Source organism: Branchiostoma lanceolatum, chromosome 19, assembly GCF_035083965.1.
Source record: "Branchiostoma lanceolatum isolate klBraLanc5 chromosome 19, klBraLanc5.hap2, whole genome shotgun sequence".
NCBI classification, from domain to species: Eukaryota; Metazoa; Chordata; class Leptocardii; order Amphioxiformes; family Branchiostomatidae; genus Branchiostoma; species Branchiostoma lanceolatum.
In genome coordinates, this window is record NC_089740.1 from 1,745,565 (window position 1) to 1,764,800 (window position 19,236).

Below are 19,236 nucleotides of genomic sequence, written 5' to 3' on the forward strand. Positions count from 1 at the left end.
AAATAGGTTTGCATCCAGCAACACAACAGAATAAACTTCAAAAGCTGTAAGAAGTTCTGATAAAGCCATAACAACATTAAGTTAAGTGGAAGCATCATTCATCTGCATGACGTTTTTCATTTTTATGGGATTGGACAATAATTTTGTATCTAAGTTTAGTATCGGATTCTTTATTTTCCCAGTTGGTACATGTTGTCGCTGTCCTCTCTGATACAACTCAAAACAAACCTTTGTACTTGGGACATTCGCAGTGAGGAGAACAGCATGCTGTAACAAGAAAAATTACAGTTAGGCCACACCAATTTATTTTCTTGGTTAATGGAATAAAAAAAAAATTGCTAAATTGGAAAAACAACATGAAAACAGAATCTCAGAGGAATGTTTTTAATTTGGTGCACACAGTTTCAGGGAGTGAACAGGGTCAGGTGCAAGTTTTCACCCCAGCCTTCTATTTTCACGATTTTTTTGTTGCTAAAATTAGAAATAAAAATACGTTAACCAAGAAATTAAATTTGTGTGGCCTTACGGATAAATATCTTTTTTTAAGAGTCACTGGGCATAGTTACATGAAAACACACATTATCAAATGGTAAAACAAAACTGCAAGGAAACGAAAATTCCTATTAATTAATTGAGTTCCTAATGATATCAGTCTTGTTTGATGAATAAACTATTTTTTTTTTATTGATGGATTTCCAAAAAATTAGAATAAACAGGATCATATCTTAACACTGTGACAATAAAAATGTATAAAAGACGCATCCTAAAATAAAAGACAAGCACAACGTTAATTTGCAGGTAACATCATTGTATACTGGCTGCATTTTGTAGCAGTGGCCGTATATATCCTTAGGGGAAAAAGATGAAGAAAAAACAACTGTCTTATAGTACTACATTTATTGAGTCAAATGCTGTCAATTGTTGCATGCATTATTCTTTACCCCTCACCTCACAGTGCTCTTTTCTCAGAATTGGTTTGACATCTTTGGGATACAGACTCTCAACAAAAGGTAGCACCTGCAAACAACAACAACAACAACAACAACAACATCACCGTAGAAAATAGTTAATGCACAGAATAGTAACACAATTCGACCTTTGTTCATTGCGACTTGATTGAAACCAATCTGGCAAAAGGGCAAACCATTATTTTTTTCTTGGCATTACTTTTTCACTCAGCCTCATAACACACCCAATAACGGTCAAGTAACATATCTTTCTACTCTGTTAAGCACACACATGCATTGAATACCATTTTTTTGCTTTGTTTGCAATTTCCTTCGGCCATGGATTTGGAATCAAGTCATTGTTTTGTGTCTAAAGATTTTAGATATTCACGTACATTACAAATTAAAAGATCAGGATAGTATTATTAGAATCATAGAATTTAGGCAAAACTGATATATAGCAAACTTTATCTCACCTGACATATAGCAGACAGAGTGATGGCCATGGCATCATCTTCCCCCCGCACTGGAGATCTGACATAGTACATCACAAGTCCCATCTGCAGGAATGAACACAATGTTGGTCATGTTTCCACATGTTTGACATAGTACATCACAAGTCCCATCTGCAGGAATGAACACAATGTTGGTCATGTTTCCACATGTTTGACATAGTACATCACAAGTCCCATCTGCAGGAATGAACACAATGTTGGTCATGTTTCTACACGTCTTACATAGTACATCACAAGTCCCATCTGCAGGAATGAACACAATGTTGGTCATGTTTCCACATGTCTGACATAGTACATCACACAAGTCCCATCTGCAGGAATGTGTACACACAATGTTGGTCATGTTTCCACATGTCTGACTTAGTACATCACAAGTCCCATCTACAGGACTGGAATGAACACATGTCTGACATATTACATCACAAGTCTCATCTGCAGGAATGAACACAATGTTCACATGTTTCCACATGAGATCTGACAATTAGTACATCACAAGCCCCAATTTATACAGGAAGAACTCTCTCCAAACTGTACACACACCTGACTAAACTGTAACAGATACTTACCAGTTGATTGAAGAGATAGTGTGATGAGTGTTGAGGTAAGAGGTCGCCTGTATTCAGGAGTCTTCTCAACAGCCACACCAGCTCCTCCTGAAAATTACAAGCACATGATGATGGCGAGACAAATAAACTTAAAACTCGGCCCTGTCATCACATAATGAGGCAAAGACGAATTCTACCTGATCTAGGCCACACCAATTTATTTTCTTGGTTCCCGGACATTCTGAGCTGCAAACATAGCATGAAAGCAGAGGGTATATATAGGGAGGAAAACTTGAACTGTATTCACTCTATAAAACCTGGTCCTTTGTTTTTATTATGTTTTTCAAGTTAAATATTTTTTTCTAAATCTAAGAACCAACATTAGATTAGTGTAGCCTCTGGGGTAGAACTTAGGATAAAATGCCTGACAGGTCCTTTACAATACTCTTGTAGCAAAGAGAAGGTGCGACAAATTTTTAACACAGAGGAGAGTAAAGAAAGAGAGTCAGGTTAACACAATGATTCATCAACATCTAGTTCTGACATTCAATTCAACAGTTACTAATTGTATTATATTATAAGTTAGTTCTTTGAGTACTAAATGCAGAATTGTTGTACCTGTTTTGGTCTGACATTCAGGTTCTCTAAAAAGTGTTTGAGGAAGAGAGCTGGATCATCCACCAGACAGGACCAGCCAACCATCCGGGCAACAGCACCAACTGAGAACAGAATTAGAAGGGCAGGTGTAAAAAAAAAATCGTCAAAATCTGTACAAAAAAATGTTTTCAACATGACCCAAGATTAACTAAAAAAAACACTGCAAAATTGATAGATTGGTTGACAAACTTAATTTAGTTTTCAACATGACCCCAGATTATAATGAAATAAAGTTTGTCAACCAATGTAGCAATTTTGCATTTTTTTTAAAAGTTTGCGGTTGATACAAGGTGGTAGGCGGACAGAAGTCAGAAGCATTTTTGCGGTGGTTTTGAATTTGCGGTGAAGAGGTTACCAGAAAAACTGCAAAAATTAATCCACCGCAAAAATGTCAAGATTATTCTACAATATTAGGAACTACCAACTTGATGACATTAACATAAAACAGTGTTGTGACCTTTCAGGCCTTCTTCATTGACCTCTTCGTCATCAGTGAGGCGTATCAAGATGGCGGCGATAGCGGAGATTGAGGACGGCAGGACGGGTTGTGCTGGTGTCAGGGTCTGATGTAAGGAGGTATGGTCTGACCTCTCCTCAACATTTCCTGCTGCTGTGAGACCAAACAAGATTTTTAGAAACCTGTCAACAAAGCTCATTAGAAATGGATAAAGACAATTAGTCTTAAATCTGTAAAGGTCTCCTACCGCAAATAATTAGACTGCTCCATTGGTTTACATGTTATATTACGCAACTTTTATGGCTGCAAATCCAATAAAGAAACAGTTTTTTTGGAGATGTTTTGCTTTCTACTGTGAGCACACTTCTTCGTGAGGAAAGGAAAAAAATGTCACAAAAATCTGACCCCGCGATCTATATTTATGTTTGCAAGAGGCTCTCCTATGCCGCTAGTGCCTGACTGCATCACTCAGTATGGAAAACCGCACACGTCCGACAATCGCTCGGATGCCGAAACTTTCCTACCCAATCCTGGCAGTAATACACAGTAAGCTTTCATCTCAAATCCTTTTTATATCAGGTGAGGTCGATTAAAGGCAATTCATGATCAACCCAAACACACCCTGTTGGGGCCTATTCATATTTTAGACCACAGATTCTTTGGGACGGCACACTTGGAGTAATACAGGCAGGAGACCTTAAAGGGTCAGACACTATACATCAACTGTCTTTTGTCAGTGGCTGTACAGAGAAAGACAGCAGATGCTGTCTGAAACTTCTGTTTATAAAAACTTGTTACTTAAGGAACTTTTTTATTGAATATCTCATTACCTGGACGCCTAACCTTCATAAACTTCTCAGTATTTCCTCAAGTTTCCACAGTCAGCTAACAGCCTCAATCAATTAGTATTATGCAGCTAAATCTTAGGCAATCCATGGTGGTATGGTAAAGTGCTAACTGTCCATAATTTGGTCTCTGCTTGAAAGTTTAACTACTTTGCTGCAGATAAATGTACAGTAACTGCAGTTGTGTTTGAGCCATTCCTAATAACCAATGACAAAGACAATTTACATGATGAACTTACCACAAAGGTTTGGAAACGTGATTGCCGTTGATAATATCGCTGTGAATGCTTTAACCAACTGCAATGTATTATGTATCGTTGGAGAGTACTCTCCGATGAGTTAAATTGTCAAGAAGACATCTTAATAACAATGCGCCATGAAGAATCTGAAGGTCAGTGAAGCTTTTGATTCATCAGTCAAGATTGGTTACTTACAGTTAGTTATGACAAGCAACTGGATGAAATTTTGAAACAGTCAAAAGTTGTCAGACACAGATGCTGCCTTAAATGCCTGTTTCAAAATTTTATCCAGTGTTGCCTGTCAGGAGTAGCCATTTTTGTCATAATAATCTTATCATCCTGGATGTTAAACCTTCATCGACGTAAGCTTCCTAACGACACATGGTACATACTTACTACATGTATACAGCTGATGAAGTAATAAATATATGATTGATCAAATTTAGTGTTTCCACTTTTTGTGCTGAGTCTATATAAAGTAGTAAACTATTCATAACTGGACCTTGCCCAAATAACATAATTATGGTCTGTGTGACATTTTACCATCATCGTCTCCGTCATGTTGTACCAGGGTCTGCTCATATCCTGCCTTCAGCAGGAGAGGCACAGCTGTGACATGACACTCTCCACGTGCCACCTGCAGGTGCTGTTCCTCCGCTAGTAACACCTGATGCAGGTGTTCATCCTGCTGAGCTGTTCTGCTGGTAGCTGCTGCTGCAAACATTCTTTTCTGAAAAGCAGTCAGTTAGGTATAGATATAGGGAGCCAAATGACCGAGTGGCTAGGCTAGTGGACACGAGACTGAGAGGCCATGGGTTTGATTCCCGGCATTCCTGGCTTGACGCTGTCTCCTTGGGAAAGGCACTTTATGCAACTTTTCTCACTCCACCCAGGTGTCAAAATGGGTACCTGACTTTGGTACCACAAGGCCCATCAATTACACCAAGGAAATTGATTTGTAGCCACTATTTTTGCATTAATTCTGTAGAAGACTTTTGAATAAAAAGGTTGAGACTGGCAATAGATCGTTGTGTCTCAGCTTTCATCCTTCTGATGCCCAAACAATGTTGACCTTGAGCCAGAAATCTGCAGAGATCTGGGACTTGAGCCTGAGAAATCTGGGACTTGAGCCAGGACTCATAGGGATTTTGTATTTCTGACTCAAGGTCACAGATTTCTGCAGATTTCTGCAGATTTCTGGCTCAAGGTCACAGAAATCTGCAGATTTCTGCAGATTTGGGCTAATCCCCAGGGGGTCATTGATGTCGGTTTCATTAGTCCAAGTAGATGTAAGGTTGCTGAGATATGGGAGGTCAGTCCGGAATTAAACTGGAAGTCCAGAATTAGACTGGAAGTCCGGAATTAAACTGGAGGGTGTTTCCTGCATGTCTCACCCAATAACATGAATAGGGAAGACATACATACATGTAGTTTCAACATCATTTCATCAGAGTTGCATTATGGTGATCAGACATACATGTGACGGAGGATGCTAATTTGGGGCCTCCTGTAAGTTTTTAAATGGTGTACGTCATTCAATTTGGCAGACTAACATGTGATGGGAAGTGAAGAGAAGCTGAGCTGTTATCCCGTAATTCCAAGTTTAAACATTTAAGTACGTGTAGATGCCTCATTACAGAATCCTTACCTGTCCATCATCAGCGATGTTCTCATCCCACATTGTACAGTGAGCCATCCACGGAGGGTCTGCGACCGTGCAGCCTCCAAGTCCTATAGTAGGGGATGGCTGGGTGAAGTCTATGTTAGGTGGTGGGATCTGCAATGAAACATATCATATACAGTTACGGTTGGTAACAGTTTTTAATGTCAAGGAAGCTATTTAGTAGTAGTAATACCAAAATCTCAAGTTCCGAACAAAAGACACAAAACTTCAGTCTATGAAATCTAATTGATCACTTCATTCTATCAATAGAATCAAACAACCAGTTTTTGCACAAGCATGAAATTCAGATTTTTATGCAAGATTGCTAGGAGCGTAGAGATAAAAGGCAAAGGGAATTTATTATCAAAAACACAATTGTCAATAGTTCTTACAGCAGTCTGTGTGGATCTTAACAATTATACAGTGACAGTCATGTAGTTTCTATACAAACCATTCATAACATATAGCTTTCCAGGCATGAAGTGGCCATGCAAGGGCTATATTGTACATTGTTTGCTTATCAAAGTTCAAACTACTAAGGTCTGTTTAAACTACCACACTGAGTGCAGCCACATGCAAGCCACAATGCAGGCTTTTTTTCATTTATCTTTATGGTAGAAAATTACCAAGCTTTACCAATTTACTTGCACACAATTTGGAGGTAAACGAGGTTGCCAAAAGGCAAAAGAGACACACACCATGCCAAACACCAGCCTTCACCTGCGCTGCTTGTGGTAAACACTGCAAGAGTAAAGCTGGACTCGCCGCCCACGGACGAGTCCATCGACGCTGCATCGATCGTACGTTCGGATGAAAAGGAGAAGAAGAAAATTACCTTAAAGCAAGCACCTTCCTCCATGCTTGGCCACACATGGTAACGACTGTTCCACAGTATCTGCCACCTGGGAAACAACATGAAACAATCTGGCAATCAGAGATGGGACCGGCTTTTTAGTGAATGCCCACAAATGCCCACTCTGGCGAAGTCCGCGCAGCACAAATCTATTTTTTTATGCTTGGGATATGTTCAGGTTGTGCTCCCAGGTAAGAATCTTCAAGTTCGCTTTATTTAACTTTTGGTCGATGGATTGACTTAATCAATGGGAGCACAACCTGAACATATCCCGAGCAAAAAAAAAAAAATATTTGTGAAACGTGGACTTCGCCAGAGTGGGTGTTTGTGGGCTGCTTTGCTAAAAAGTCAGTGTGATCAGAGATGGCTGTTAATAACTCAAGATCAGTTTCATGGATTTGCATGAATTTGGGTATGTGGGTAGTTATTGAGGTCCAAATTTAAAGAAAAATGGGTTAGGGTTAGACTCCCCCCCCCCCCAGCAGTATTTTCAGGTACAGTTAGTGCAGCATTACAGGCTGACACGACTTCTTGAAGTAGTATGGTATAGTCCAATGACAGCTGGTCGGTCTAGTGAGGTCATTGGATCAGTGACCACAATTTGGGACACCCAGCTTCTTGCACATCAACTCCTATTATAGTATATGATAAAGAAATTCATAAAAATCTATATATTTTATGGAGGTACATGTATGAGATCTTCTTCTCAAAATGAAACGTGGAAGTTACCTTTTTACGTTGATGAAGGTTAGACGTCCAGATAATACGCCGAAAATAATTTTATCCTGTTGCTTGAGTAACTATTTTTGGCGAAGTTACCTTTTGATAGCATTAATCCTTTGTGTTGGGTCCGTATGGTGTAGTTCCCTCACGTAAAGTTCTATCACATGTTCAGGTATCCTCACAGATGACAAAAGCATCAGCGTTGCTGTAAAACAGGAGATTATATATATTAAGTGAAAGTGATCTTGGACCAGTTTAACTAACTGATAAGTTAATCATCCAGTGGTTGTGACAGAGAAGACAGACGTTATTACATGTATGTACATGTAAGGTAAAGGTAAAGTGGTCGAACCTCAGACTGAGGACAAAGCATGACGCTTTTTTGTTAGCTAGTAGTGCAATGCGGCTTTGCTACGGCTCACATGTTTTTGACCAAGCACCCCTACTCTTTTCGATAAGGATGTTGGGTTCTTTTACGTGCAGAGGTTTGGCGCCCTGAAGCTCCCTCATACACGGGGCCGCCGGCTTTACATCCCCATCCGATAGGACGGTGCGCATCTTTTCCAGTCGTGTCCAGGCACGGGCGCAAACTCGGGCCGCTGGCTCCACCGAATCTGAACCAGATGTGGTGAGAGGCAGAGTGCGCAGACCTCTACACCACGCGGACACGACTACTGTACTACTGAGTATTAACAGCCTAATATTAGCAGGGAAATTCCCCTTATATTTCTGACAAGCACAATGAACAGGTGGACCACGGCTTAATGTCCCTTATTAAGGACTGAGGCCCTTTCTAGCAGCGTGAGAAGTGTTACCTGCTGACTTAGCTGTACTGATTACTGTCCAGGCGTACTTCTCATTGTACTGATTACTGTCCAGGAGTAGTTCTCATGTAGTGCTGATAAGTGTTACCTGCTGACTTACAGTGGGGCTTTCGGGTTATGCATCAAAACCCGCGTGTCTCCCCGCGTGTTTTTGCGTGTCTCCCCGCGTGTATTTGCGTGTCCCCCCGCGTGTTTTTTCGTGTCTCCCCGCGTGTTTTTGCGTGTCTCCCTTCGTGTTTTTGCGTGTCTCTCCGCGTGGTTTTGCGTGTATCCCCGCGGGCCGCTGGTCTGTCCCGCAGCCCGATCTGCAGTGTGAGACCTTCAGTCTGGAACGCACCGGCGCCACTTTGCCGTTGTTTCTGGTAGATTTTGCAACAATTTTCACGAGCCGACTCTAAAGCAAATTTGCAACACTTTATAATAGAGACAGCCGACTGTGCAGCACATACCGTAAAAATAACAGAAGAAATAAATACTAGTGACTTTATTCCAGCAAGATGTATTTTTCAATATCATAAAAAAGGCATTAACACCGCAAATTATGCTGTGTCCGATGATGCGAGCCTCGCTGCCGCGGCTAGCGTCAGGGCCACCCAAAGAAAATGGCATCACATGGTAGTGGTATTATGTACTTGTACTCATAATGAAGAGTGTACTTAATCATGATAGACGCTCGTGTAAATAGAATGATTTGTGTTTGTCTGTTTATCTTCCGGCAAAGATAAACTATCTTAGCATAACAATAACAAATTCGAGCTCCGAACAAAGAGTCACAAAACGCTATCGGAACGATCGTCAGGGAAATTATGACCCGTGCGCTGTAGTCGTGCAAAGTCCTAGGGGTCCCACTACCAGGTACACAAGGCACACGGCACGGGAGAGGCATGTCTATTTGACAAGCGTCGACCTGCAGTTATCTTCCTTCGGGCTGTGTTCGAGCTTGAAGCTCCGTACCGCTATCGTGGGAACCGATACCGCTTCCGCATTGAAAACTGGAACGTGACCTGTTTATGCAAATTTGGAGGTTCCTAAAGTTTGACGCACGGCGGGCAAACACCATGGCACGAGGCATGTTCCTTTGTCATGTTGTCGAAATTTAACTAAGTTTAAGGATTTTTAGTGCAAACATGAGATCTGCATCGTTGCGGTTGGAAATAGATAGATATGATGGTCGTTTTGCGCGTATACTGATTATGTAACTTGTGCAGATACCAGTGGGATAATTTGTAGCAAAAATTGAACCTCCCGAATTTGTAATTTGAACTGGTCTGGTCCAGACCCCCGGTGGATACGTGCGCGACTCAGTTTGATTGACACATGGGCGGCGAGGCGCGGTTTCTTTGACGGCATGTTTTCAAAGAAGCCGACTGCGCTGATTGTAATAGCATTTTGAACGTTTTTTTCTTCTCTGCCCTGTGAGATGTAATTATTTTTTCATTGTTTATTCTATCTGTCATAAACAGTTTCTGGGAAATCGAAATATATCTTGGTGCGGGTGTAAATGATCCACGCGATCTGACTGGGCATATGTGGTAATATTGTAGTATGAATCCCGTACTGTATTGAAATGCTTTAATTTTCAGTTCTTGTTTTCTTTTTCAGATAAAATTTCCCCGGAAGTTTGGAGGCACGCTTTAAACTGTGTGATACTATTCGCCGAATTGGACCATCGCCGAACTATTTTACCAGTTATTTTGTGTGGAATTGTCTTTTTTCATGGTTTTTGAGTTATTTCTTACATACAAGTCGGTACTTTGTCCACCGCAACCCTTGACTGTTTATTATAAACGGAACTATTTCTAAAACATCCAACTAACAGCTTTTCACTATTAACACGTTCATGTTCTTTGAATTATTACTAACATACGATTAAGTAACCTACCGTCTGTCGCAATTTTCAAACCAAACTAATCACGACTAAAATCTAATGTTACTTCTGTAGTAACTTACCAAAAACGAGCAATTAGTCATAACTGCAATGTTGAACCAAGGAGATTATAAACTTGGTCGAGCTAGTACCCGGAGGGTCCAAAGATTTTGGAGCATACCTCTAGCAGCGTCTTGGCTGTTGTCTCACCAGTCGCAAACTTGTCTCGCTGCCGAATGATGATCGATGATCCTGGTATAAACTTACCTTCCGTGTATATGTTCATAATGTTGTGACGTAGTATGTACATGGCATTGTGTTGTTGACAAACAGCCCAAGCACAAGTGAAGGAGGTAGAAGAGGAAACATCCTTCAACGACCCATAACAGTTGTCAAACATGTTACAAAGTTTACATAGTAGAAGTTTAATGTTAGTTACGTTAAGTACACGCGCCAACACAATTTTGAACAGATATGTAACGAAACTTTGAAAGGGAAACAACATTTGTGTTTTGTGTCTGTTTCATATCAACATTTTGAAATCAAGAAATGATGATAAATGTTTCAGCAATCATTGCCTTCCATCTGTACTTGATATCAAATCAAGACGTTTAAAATCGTCGAAACGCCGAATGTATTCCCTGTGGTATGGTTGAGTCGATCCGATGACCACAAGAGCTCCGACGGAAACAGGTAGGTCTTGTTGGTCGCCCAGCTGCACCCTCGACGGCCCAAGAGCTCCGACGGAAACAGGTAGGTCTTGTTGGTCGCCCAGCTGCACCCTCGACGGCCCAAGAGCTCCGACGGAAACAGGTAGGTCTTGTTGGTCGCCCAGCTGCACCCTCGGCGGCCCAAGAGCTCCGACGGAAACAGGTAGGGTCTGTTGGTCGCCCAGCTGCACCCTCGACGGCCCAAGAGCTCCGACGGAAACAGGTAGGTCTTGTTGGTCGCCCAGCTGCACCCTCGACGACCAGCAGTGTAATTCCACGGAAGCCGGCAGATGGAAACCTGATTCATAGCTTAGAAAAGTAGCTACTGATGTCTATTCACTCACTATATTGTTGTATTCGTATTAACTTAATTAATCATAAGGCCTGGTGGCGTATAACCTTCACCAACGTAAATAACTTATCCAAAAATACAAATGTATATATACTCTAGTAACTCCGACCATTTGTATTTATTTCGCAGTCAAAAATCCTTGATCAGAACTTTTCTAACTTTCTTATACTATCGCACAGCCCATGATAGAGCCATTTTGCACGTCTGTGTTGACTTGAATTATAGACATCCGCCCGACCTGATAAAAGAGGACCGACATGTGTACTGTCAATCACAATTCACAACCATAGCAACAGCCAGGCTGGGGGGACTGACTCTACTGTCGTAGTGGATGAGATTCGTATTTACATATCAAAGATTGTTGTTTACTTTTCTAAATCAACTAGGCACAGAGTACAATACCATTCCTGTTTTATCGATACTCTTTATTACTACTTATCTTTATCACTTATTTATATGTTACGCACACTCTTCGCTATTGATCATGAGTCAGCACGTGTTTACGAAAACCCGCCGGCGCCTTGTGTCAAATTACTGAAGTTTCAGCCGGAGGACACAGGCACGCGCAAGCCTTAAAACCTTGAGATTCGAAAATCCAACTTTGGTCGATCTGCTACTACTAGTATTAGTACTAGTATTCTATTTCTGTCAAAACTGTATTTAAATGGAACCGATGCAAAATTACAATGCTAGTATCGATGCTTGTAAAATTCGAAAATATCAGGCTGGGATCTACAGGGCCTAGGGGCGTGTTTCTCGTCGGCGTGCGAGTTTTTGCAGGTGATTAAAGGGAGTTGTTCATTACTGCATAAAATGACCGTCTTGGGCGGCAAGTGCAAGACAGAAATCGATCTCGGTAAAATCTGAAAATCTGATATTTGCTATAAAGTATAATCTCTTCGGCAAGCCTACGTTGATCCGTATAGGGGGAAAAGGTTTACATTGGAATATCCTAATCAACATGACGATTGTGCGGCGTCAAAATCAAGAACGGATCCATATCCTTGATCATGATGCCATTTTCCGCATGCCGAAGGCTTTTTTTCTTAGACAAAACCTTTAGTAAATGCCAATCTAACAAGTCTGGTCGTCGTCAGAGCAATGAGAGTCCCACACAGCCTCTCTGATCGGGGATCGGAGCCCGAAACGCAGTAATAGAAGTTTCCGAGGTCGGCAACGAAATCTACGCTGAAGAAAAATCAATTAGTCTTCAACATGTATGACTCAAAATCTGATTATTGCCAATCTCTTATTTGTCTTTCTTTTTTAGAACCGCAAGATTAAACACTATCGTCCCGCCGCACTCATGTCAACGCAAGTTGCGTAGCCAAATTTATTGGGGTCAACAACCTCATGCGCGCCGCTTTGGAAAAAAAAACACAAGAAAACTAGCTTGTTCCGATCAATCACTGTATCCAAGGACATTTATAAAATGTCCTTGCTGTATCCGACGTTACTGTTGCAAAATGGACGCTCTAATCAGTTATTACGGTATGGACACCCAAGCTCATTATCAACCACATTAACCGGAACCAAAATCTCCGTAATGAAGTGTCCACCGGCCCCAAAAAATTGTCGCAAATTTGACCGATGTACACAAATGGCCGCGAGGGATTCCATCGGCCTGAAGGTCTCACACAACGTTTTCCGCCTTGCGGGTTCCGTGACACTATATTTACCCCGCAGGGATGCACGCAAAAACCCGAAGGGATACACGCAAAAACCCGCGGGGAGACACGCAAAAACACGCGGGGAGACACGCAAAAACACGCGGGGAGACACGCAAAAACACGCGGGGAGACACGCAAAAACACGCGGGGCATTGATGCATAACCCGAAAGCCCCACTGTAGCTGTACTGATGTAGTTCTCATGTTAAAAGTTGAGAAGTATTACCTGCTGACTTGGCTACATGTTGGTTACTGTCCAGCAGTAGTTCCCATGCCACAGGTAGGATGTCACAGAAAGTGTCCTCCACCAGAACTGTGGCAGCTTTCACCAGAGTAGTCAGTGCACATTGGCTCGGGTTCAGTACCTGTAACAATATAACGTCATTCTGACAGTCACCAACAAGTCATCTCTTTGTCTATTACATATTATAAGTATCATCATATGATAATATGAACTCTGTAACTGACATGCCAAACAGATTCTACCAAACTTGATGTTTTGAGAAGATAGTAACATCTAAAAGGTAGGTGCTTGACACCATGTTACTAGATGTAGTTGCAACAACACTATATATAGCTAGGTTAAAAACTTTTTAAAAAAAGCCCTGGCCATAATCTCTGTCATATTGCTAACCAAGTCATATATCTAGTAATAATCTACTTAACTATGTGCCTGATTAGTTTCTGGTGATTTGTGAATGCTGACATATAGGAGTGGTCTTTTCTTGACTTTACCTGAGTCTGTAGATACTTGAGTATTCCATCATCAGAGTTTACAGGTGATTCTTCAGTACTAAGGACAGGTGTACTTTGAGAGGTGGATAGTGTTCAGTACCAAGGACAGGTGTACTTTGAGAGGTGGATAGCATTCAGTACCAAGGACAGGTGAACTTTGAGAGGTGGATAGTGTTCAGTACCAAGGATAGGAGTACTTTGAGAGGCGGATAGTGTTCAGTACCAAGGACAGGTGAATTTTGAGAGGTGGATAGTGTTCAGTACCAAGGATAGGAGTACTTTGAGAGGCGGATAGTGTTCAGTACCAAGGACAGGTGAACTTTGAGAGGTGGATAGTGTTCAGTACCAAGGACAGGTGTACTTAGAGAGATGGATAGCATTCAGTACCAAGGACAGGTGAACTTTGAGAGGTGGATAGTGTTCAGTACCAAGGATAGGAGTACTTTGAGAGGTGGATAGTGTTCAGTACCAAGGACAGGTGAACTTTGAGAGGTGGATAGTGTTCAGTACCAAGGACAGGTGAACTTTGAGAGGTGGATAGTATTCAGTACTTAGGACAGGTGTACTTTGAGAGGTGGATAGTGTTCAGTACCAAGGACAGGTGAACTTTGAGAGGTGGATAGTATTCAGTACTAAGGACAGGTGTACTTTACCTGTAGATACTTGAGCATTCCATTGTCAGAGTTTACAGCTGATTGTGCCAGATCCAACCAACTGTATCTGTGGCAAGCTGCAAGCCGTTCTACAGGAATCCCCTGAGCACAGCTGGATCTGCCAGTAGTCATGGAGCTGGAGATCTGCTGAGGAACCACACAGTAGACATTATAGGTAGACATTAAACATCTCATGGAAGGAACATCCCACAAAGGACCTACTATATGGGGATTTATCCCCCATATCTCAAGTCATCCGTGAGAGGATACTACGTTTTGCTGGTCATTCCTGGAGGAGTAAAGGAGAGATCGTCAGGGACGTCCTCCTGTGGGCAACAAAACATGGACATGCAAGTGTACTAGGCAGACCTAACATGACCTACATTCAGCAGCTGTACATGTATGAGGATACAGGATGAACACCAGAAGAACTACCAAGAGCAATGGAGGACATGGAGGACTGGAGGAGGAGGGAGTTGTCCATCCGTGACACTCTCAGGACAAGATGATGAGATGAGACATTAGGTGTGGAGGAAGAAATGGAAGAGAAAACATTATGTAACAACAGCTCTCATAATAATTTCAGAAAATTGCAAATTAGTGATTGGGAAGATGACACCAAAGGTCAGATGCAGGAAGTGGCAGGTCAGAGTTTAACTACTGATAAATCAGACATGACAGATAAAAGAGGCTGCTAAGTCATGGGGAGATAATTGTTTAACGTAAAGGTCTATTAATATTTTCTAAATATTTTTTATGCATTTTCTAAGTTAGTGGATACTATATATTTTTGTTTCATATAGTCTTGTAAGTGTAGGACTCTTATGTTTATGCTTGATGGAGTTTGGTTCTTGGATTTTACTAAGGAATTGAAGGGGTGGACAGTAAAATGGAAATGTACAAGTCGCTTTTATGAACAGCTTGGATTAAAGTTAAAGTTTAAATTGAAGTAATCTATGTTATCATAATGATCTCTCAATCGATGAATGGGATATGATTTTGTTAGATCACAAAAACTCTAGATATTTTACAAAGGTATGAGGTCTCAGAACTCTTGTTTCTAATCTTGACTATGATGTTTTTTACTTCTTGTTCCATGTCTTCGTCTCGATAGCGAATGTCCAGTCCTGCTCCGTACACCGTGTGGACCGCCTTGATGAGTCGGAGACAGCTGCGCTGCTGGCGCTGGTAGCAGTCGGGGTGACAGAACCCTTTGTGTTCACAGATGAAGTTGGACGTGTTGGCCACTTGAACAATCACCTATAACAGGAAAGGAGTTAGATTTGATTTGATTTGATTTATAAGGCTATTTATAAAACATATAGCCAGGATATTGGATTATCATGGATGATATCAGCGTGCACATTGATTTCGAACTAAAAGGTAAGAAATTTTGCTCCTCTCCTGAGATGGTCAACATGAAAATACCCAAAACGGGAAAATATGTCATATGATGTAATTGTAGAAGTGACCCTGGTTAGGTAGGCCTGATGATTTCAGTGCCCTGCCTTTGCCCAATGTGTCTCAGAACAGTGTCTGTAGTAGCACATAGGCAGTAGATGGGGTGATAGGAGGTATCCCCATAGAACTATCAATGCATCCTCCCATGTTATCAACAGTCTTTCTTACTTTGAAATCCTTTCAATAATGAAGGAAATTCTATTCCAAAGGATTCGATTTTCAAAATTTTTTTGGAGTTCTTGCACCATAACCCCCTAGAAAGCTTGTCCATTCAGCACTCGCTTGTCCCAAAAGTTTACAATTACAAAAGAAATCCCGAAACAAAATCCTGCTATGAGCATGGTACTCACATCAATCCAGGGTAAGTTAGTGCAGCTGTAGTCCTCTTCGTGGGTTTCTTCTTTCTCCATGTCGTACCCCTCACTCCCGGAGTGGTCCTCTTCTGACTCCCCAGACATGCTTCTCCGCTGGAATGGTGGGGCTACAGTTTTTTGACACAAAAGACTATCTGAAGTTTCAAAACATACATGTTGCACACATCAGTTTAATTTCTAAGTTCTCAGATATTTACAGGAAATAAAAAGAGTAGGTAACGTGTTCCTGAGGTGAACATGCTTAGTAGTAAGGACAGGCCTGTTTCTGTGAGGTGGTATGTTCAGTACCAAGGACAGGTGTACTTAGAGAGGTGGATAGTGTTCAGTACCAAGGACAGGTGTACTTAGAGAGGTGGACAGTGTTCAGTACCAAGGACAGGGGTACTTTGAGAGATGGATAGTGTTCAGTACCAAGGACAGGTGTACTTTGAGAGGTGGATAGTGTTCAGTACCAAGGACAGGTGTACTTCGAGAGGTGGATAGTACTCAGTACCAAGGACAGGTATACTTTGAGAGGTGGATAGTGTTCAGTACTAAGGACAGGTATACTTTGAGAGGTGGATAGTGTTCAGTACCAAGGACAGTTGTACTTTTGTGAGGTGGATAGTGTTCAGTTCTAAGGACAGGTATGTTTTTTAAGGTAGATGGTGTTCAGTATTAAGGACAGGCATGTGTTTGTAAGGTGGATAGTGTTCAGCACAAAGGACATGCATGTTTTTGTAAGGTGGATAGTGATCAGGACTAAGGAAAGGCATGTTTTTGTATAGTGTTCAGTATTAAGGACAGGCATCTTTTTGTCAGGTGGATTGTAAGTGAGTTTTTGTGAGGTGGTTAGTGTTCAGTACTACAAATGTAAGGACAGGCATGATTTTGTGAGGTGGATAGGGTTCAGTATTTAGAAAAAGCATGTTTTGTGAGGTGGATATTGTTCAGTACTAAGCGAGGTGAATAGTGTTCAATGCTAAGGACAGGCATGTTTTGTGAGGTATATGTAGATAGTGTTCAGTACTATTACGTCAGGCATGTTTTGTGAGGTACATGTAGATAGTGTTCAGTACTATGGACAGGCATGTTTTGTGAGGTACATGTAGATAGTGTTCAGTGCTAAGGACAGGCATGTTTTGTGAGGTACATGTAGATAGTGTTCAGTACTAAGGACAGGCATGTTTTGTGAGGTGGATAGTGTTCAGCACTAAGGACAGGCATGTTTTGTGAGGTATATGTAGATAGTGTTCAGTACTATTACGTCAGGCATGTTTTGTGAGGTACATGTAGATAGTGTTCAGTACTATGGACAGGCCTGTTTTGTGAGGTACATGTAGATAGTGTTCAGTGCTAAGGACAGGCATGTTTTGTGAGGTAAAAGTGAATACTGTTCAGTACTAAGTACTAATGTTCTTCTTTGATGGCTGGTGTTCAGTACTCACCTGTGACTGCCAGCTCCCCTGTTCTCTTGGGATGGATCCCGCCCCGTCTCCGCATGCTGGTGTTGTGATACGTACGACGGAGGAGCGAGCGGCGAGCGCTGGGGGTCTGAGCTTTACGACCTTGAGGAAAGACAGGAGAAGGTCACTTACACTGTGGCTTCTTCTGATCTTTGTGAAGAACTCTCATCACAGAACAGAGTAGCATTATTGATGCAAAAATGTACAGTGACTTTCGTACAGTCAATTGCAAAATAAATCTTAAAATTCCACTAGCTAAGCTATGCATCTGTAATGTTTATGTTGTTAGGATTGGTAGGTCTAAACAAGGTTTTCAATCACTTCTCTGATAACAAAGCAATTTCTAAGTACTTTGTATCTACCTAGTTCACGTTGTCACATATAGATAAACTACGCACAAAAAGTTCGGAAACTTAACTTTGGTTGATCATATCTCCGTTGTTTTTTTACCGATTTTGATGCATCATATATCATAATAAAGCTTGTGTGATTCCCTGTTCTATGATACCAAGCTTATTGTGATTGAAAACCCACGGAACAAGTACCAGGACTAATAACGTGAGTGGGTCACGGAGAAAAAGTGCCCAAAATTCCCTGTTGGTGTCATACGCGCGCTGTGACATTCTATCGGTATGGGCGCGGATGATGATTCAATACTAGTATATTGTTTCCTCAGGTTCCAAGGTTATTTTTAGAATACAGACCATCCAAGGTTATTTCTAGCACACAGAACGTCCAAGATTATTTTTAGCACATCGAAGAACCAATTGTTTACACCACATAAACACCTGCGTCCTGCAACGGTATCGTCATCCACAGGTGTTATTTTTTGTTATTGTTTCACAACAAACATTGGGGTATGGGGAGGCATAACCTCCAGGGGAAAGACAAGACTTGTCATTGTACCAGGAACCCTCAATGCAGAAAGATATCGTGACACAATACTTGATCCGGTGGCCATCCCTTTCCTCCATAACATGGGGCCAAATACCTTGCTGCAAGATGATAACGCCCGCCCACACCGGGCAGGGATCATCGCCGACCATCTCCAGCATGCAGGTGTAAAGAGGATGGAGTGGCCCTCTAAGAGCCCGGACCTGAACCCCATCGAACATCTATGGGATCAGCTTGGGCGAGCTGTCCGTGCAAGAGTGACCGAGAGAACAACGCTGGCTGACCTAGGACGACTGCTGGTGGAGGAATGGGACGCTATCCCAACAGCATCGCATTGCGCGACTGGTGACGAGTATGAGGAGGAGGTGCCGTGCTGTAGTGACAGCGCGTGGCTGGGTCACCCGTTACTAAGACTCCTTGCTAACCCGTTACTAAGACACAGATTGTTGGTTTTGATAAAGAATAAACTTAGCTTTCATGAATATGTCTTGTTTATTCTTGTTGATTTTTCACAATACCCTCGTACAGAAGTCAATATCAACAGAAGAATATGTACGGAATAGCATGTTTGACTATAGTAAGGTAATCTGGGCACTCTATTTCTTCGACCCACTCACTTTAGCAGGCCTGATGCTAGTTTCATGAACTCGCAATCACAATAAATTTGGTATCACGGGAAAGGAAATCAAATAAGCTTTTAAATGATATGTAATTCATTGGAATCGGTAAAAAAATAACGGAAATATGATCAACCAAAGTAAAGTTTCCGAACTTTTTGTGCGTAGTTTATATATTAATCAAATCTAAC

General features: G+C 41.6%; 1 protein-coding gene across 3 annotated transcripts in view; it reads right to left on the minus strand.

Moving 5' to 3' along the window:
• LOC136425098 (protein unc-80 homolog) overlaps positions 1-19,236 on the minus strand; it is an 85,046-nt gene that overhangs the window by 39,315 nt on the left and 26,495 nt on the right. For all 3 annotated transcript variants that reach the window (XM_066413888.1, XM_066413886.1, XM_066413889.1), the window contains exons 17-31: positions 17,517-17,636; positions 16,066-16,196; positions 15,341-15,514; positions 14,255-14,401; positions 13,093-13,231; positions 7,541-7,649; positions 6,704-6,770; positions 5,854-5,982; positions 4,749-4,935; positions 3,122-3,274; positions 2,626-2,726; positions 2,029-2,115; positions 1,424-1,507; positions 949-1,017; positions 229-267 (exon numbers count right to left, since the gene is read on the minus strand). In XM_066413888.1, the coding sequence (XP_066269985.1) occupies positions 229-267; positions 949-1,017; positions 1,424-1,507; positions 2,029-2,115; positions 2,626-2,726; positions 3,122-3,274; positions 4,749-4,935; positions 5,854-5,982; positions 6,704-6,770; positions 7,541-7,649; positions 13,093-13,231; positions 14,255-14,401; positions 15,341-15,514; positions 16,066-16,196; positions 17,517-17,636 (1,736 nt within the window). The remainder of the gene's footprint in view (positions 1-228; positions 268-948; positions 1,018-1,423; positions 1,508-2,028; positions 2,116-2,625; positions 2,727-3,121; positions 3,275-4,748; positions 4,936-5,853; positions 5,983-6,703; positions 6,771-7,540; positions 7,650-13,092; positions 13,232-14,254; positions 14,402-15,340; positions 15,515-16,065; positions 16,197-17,516; positions 17,637-19,236) is intronic.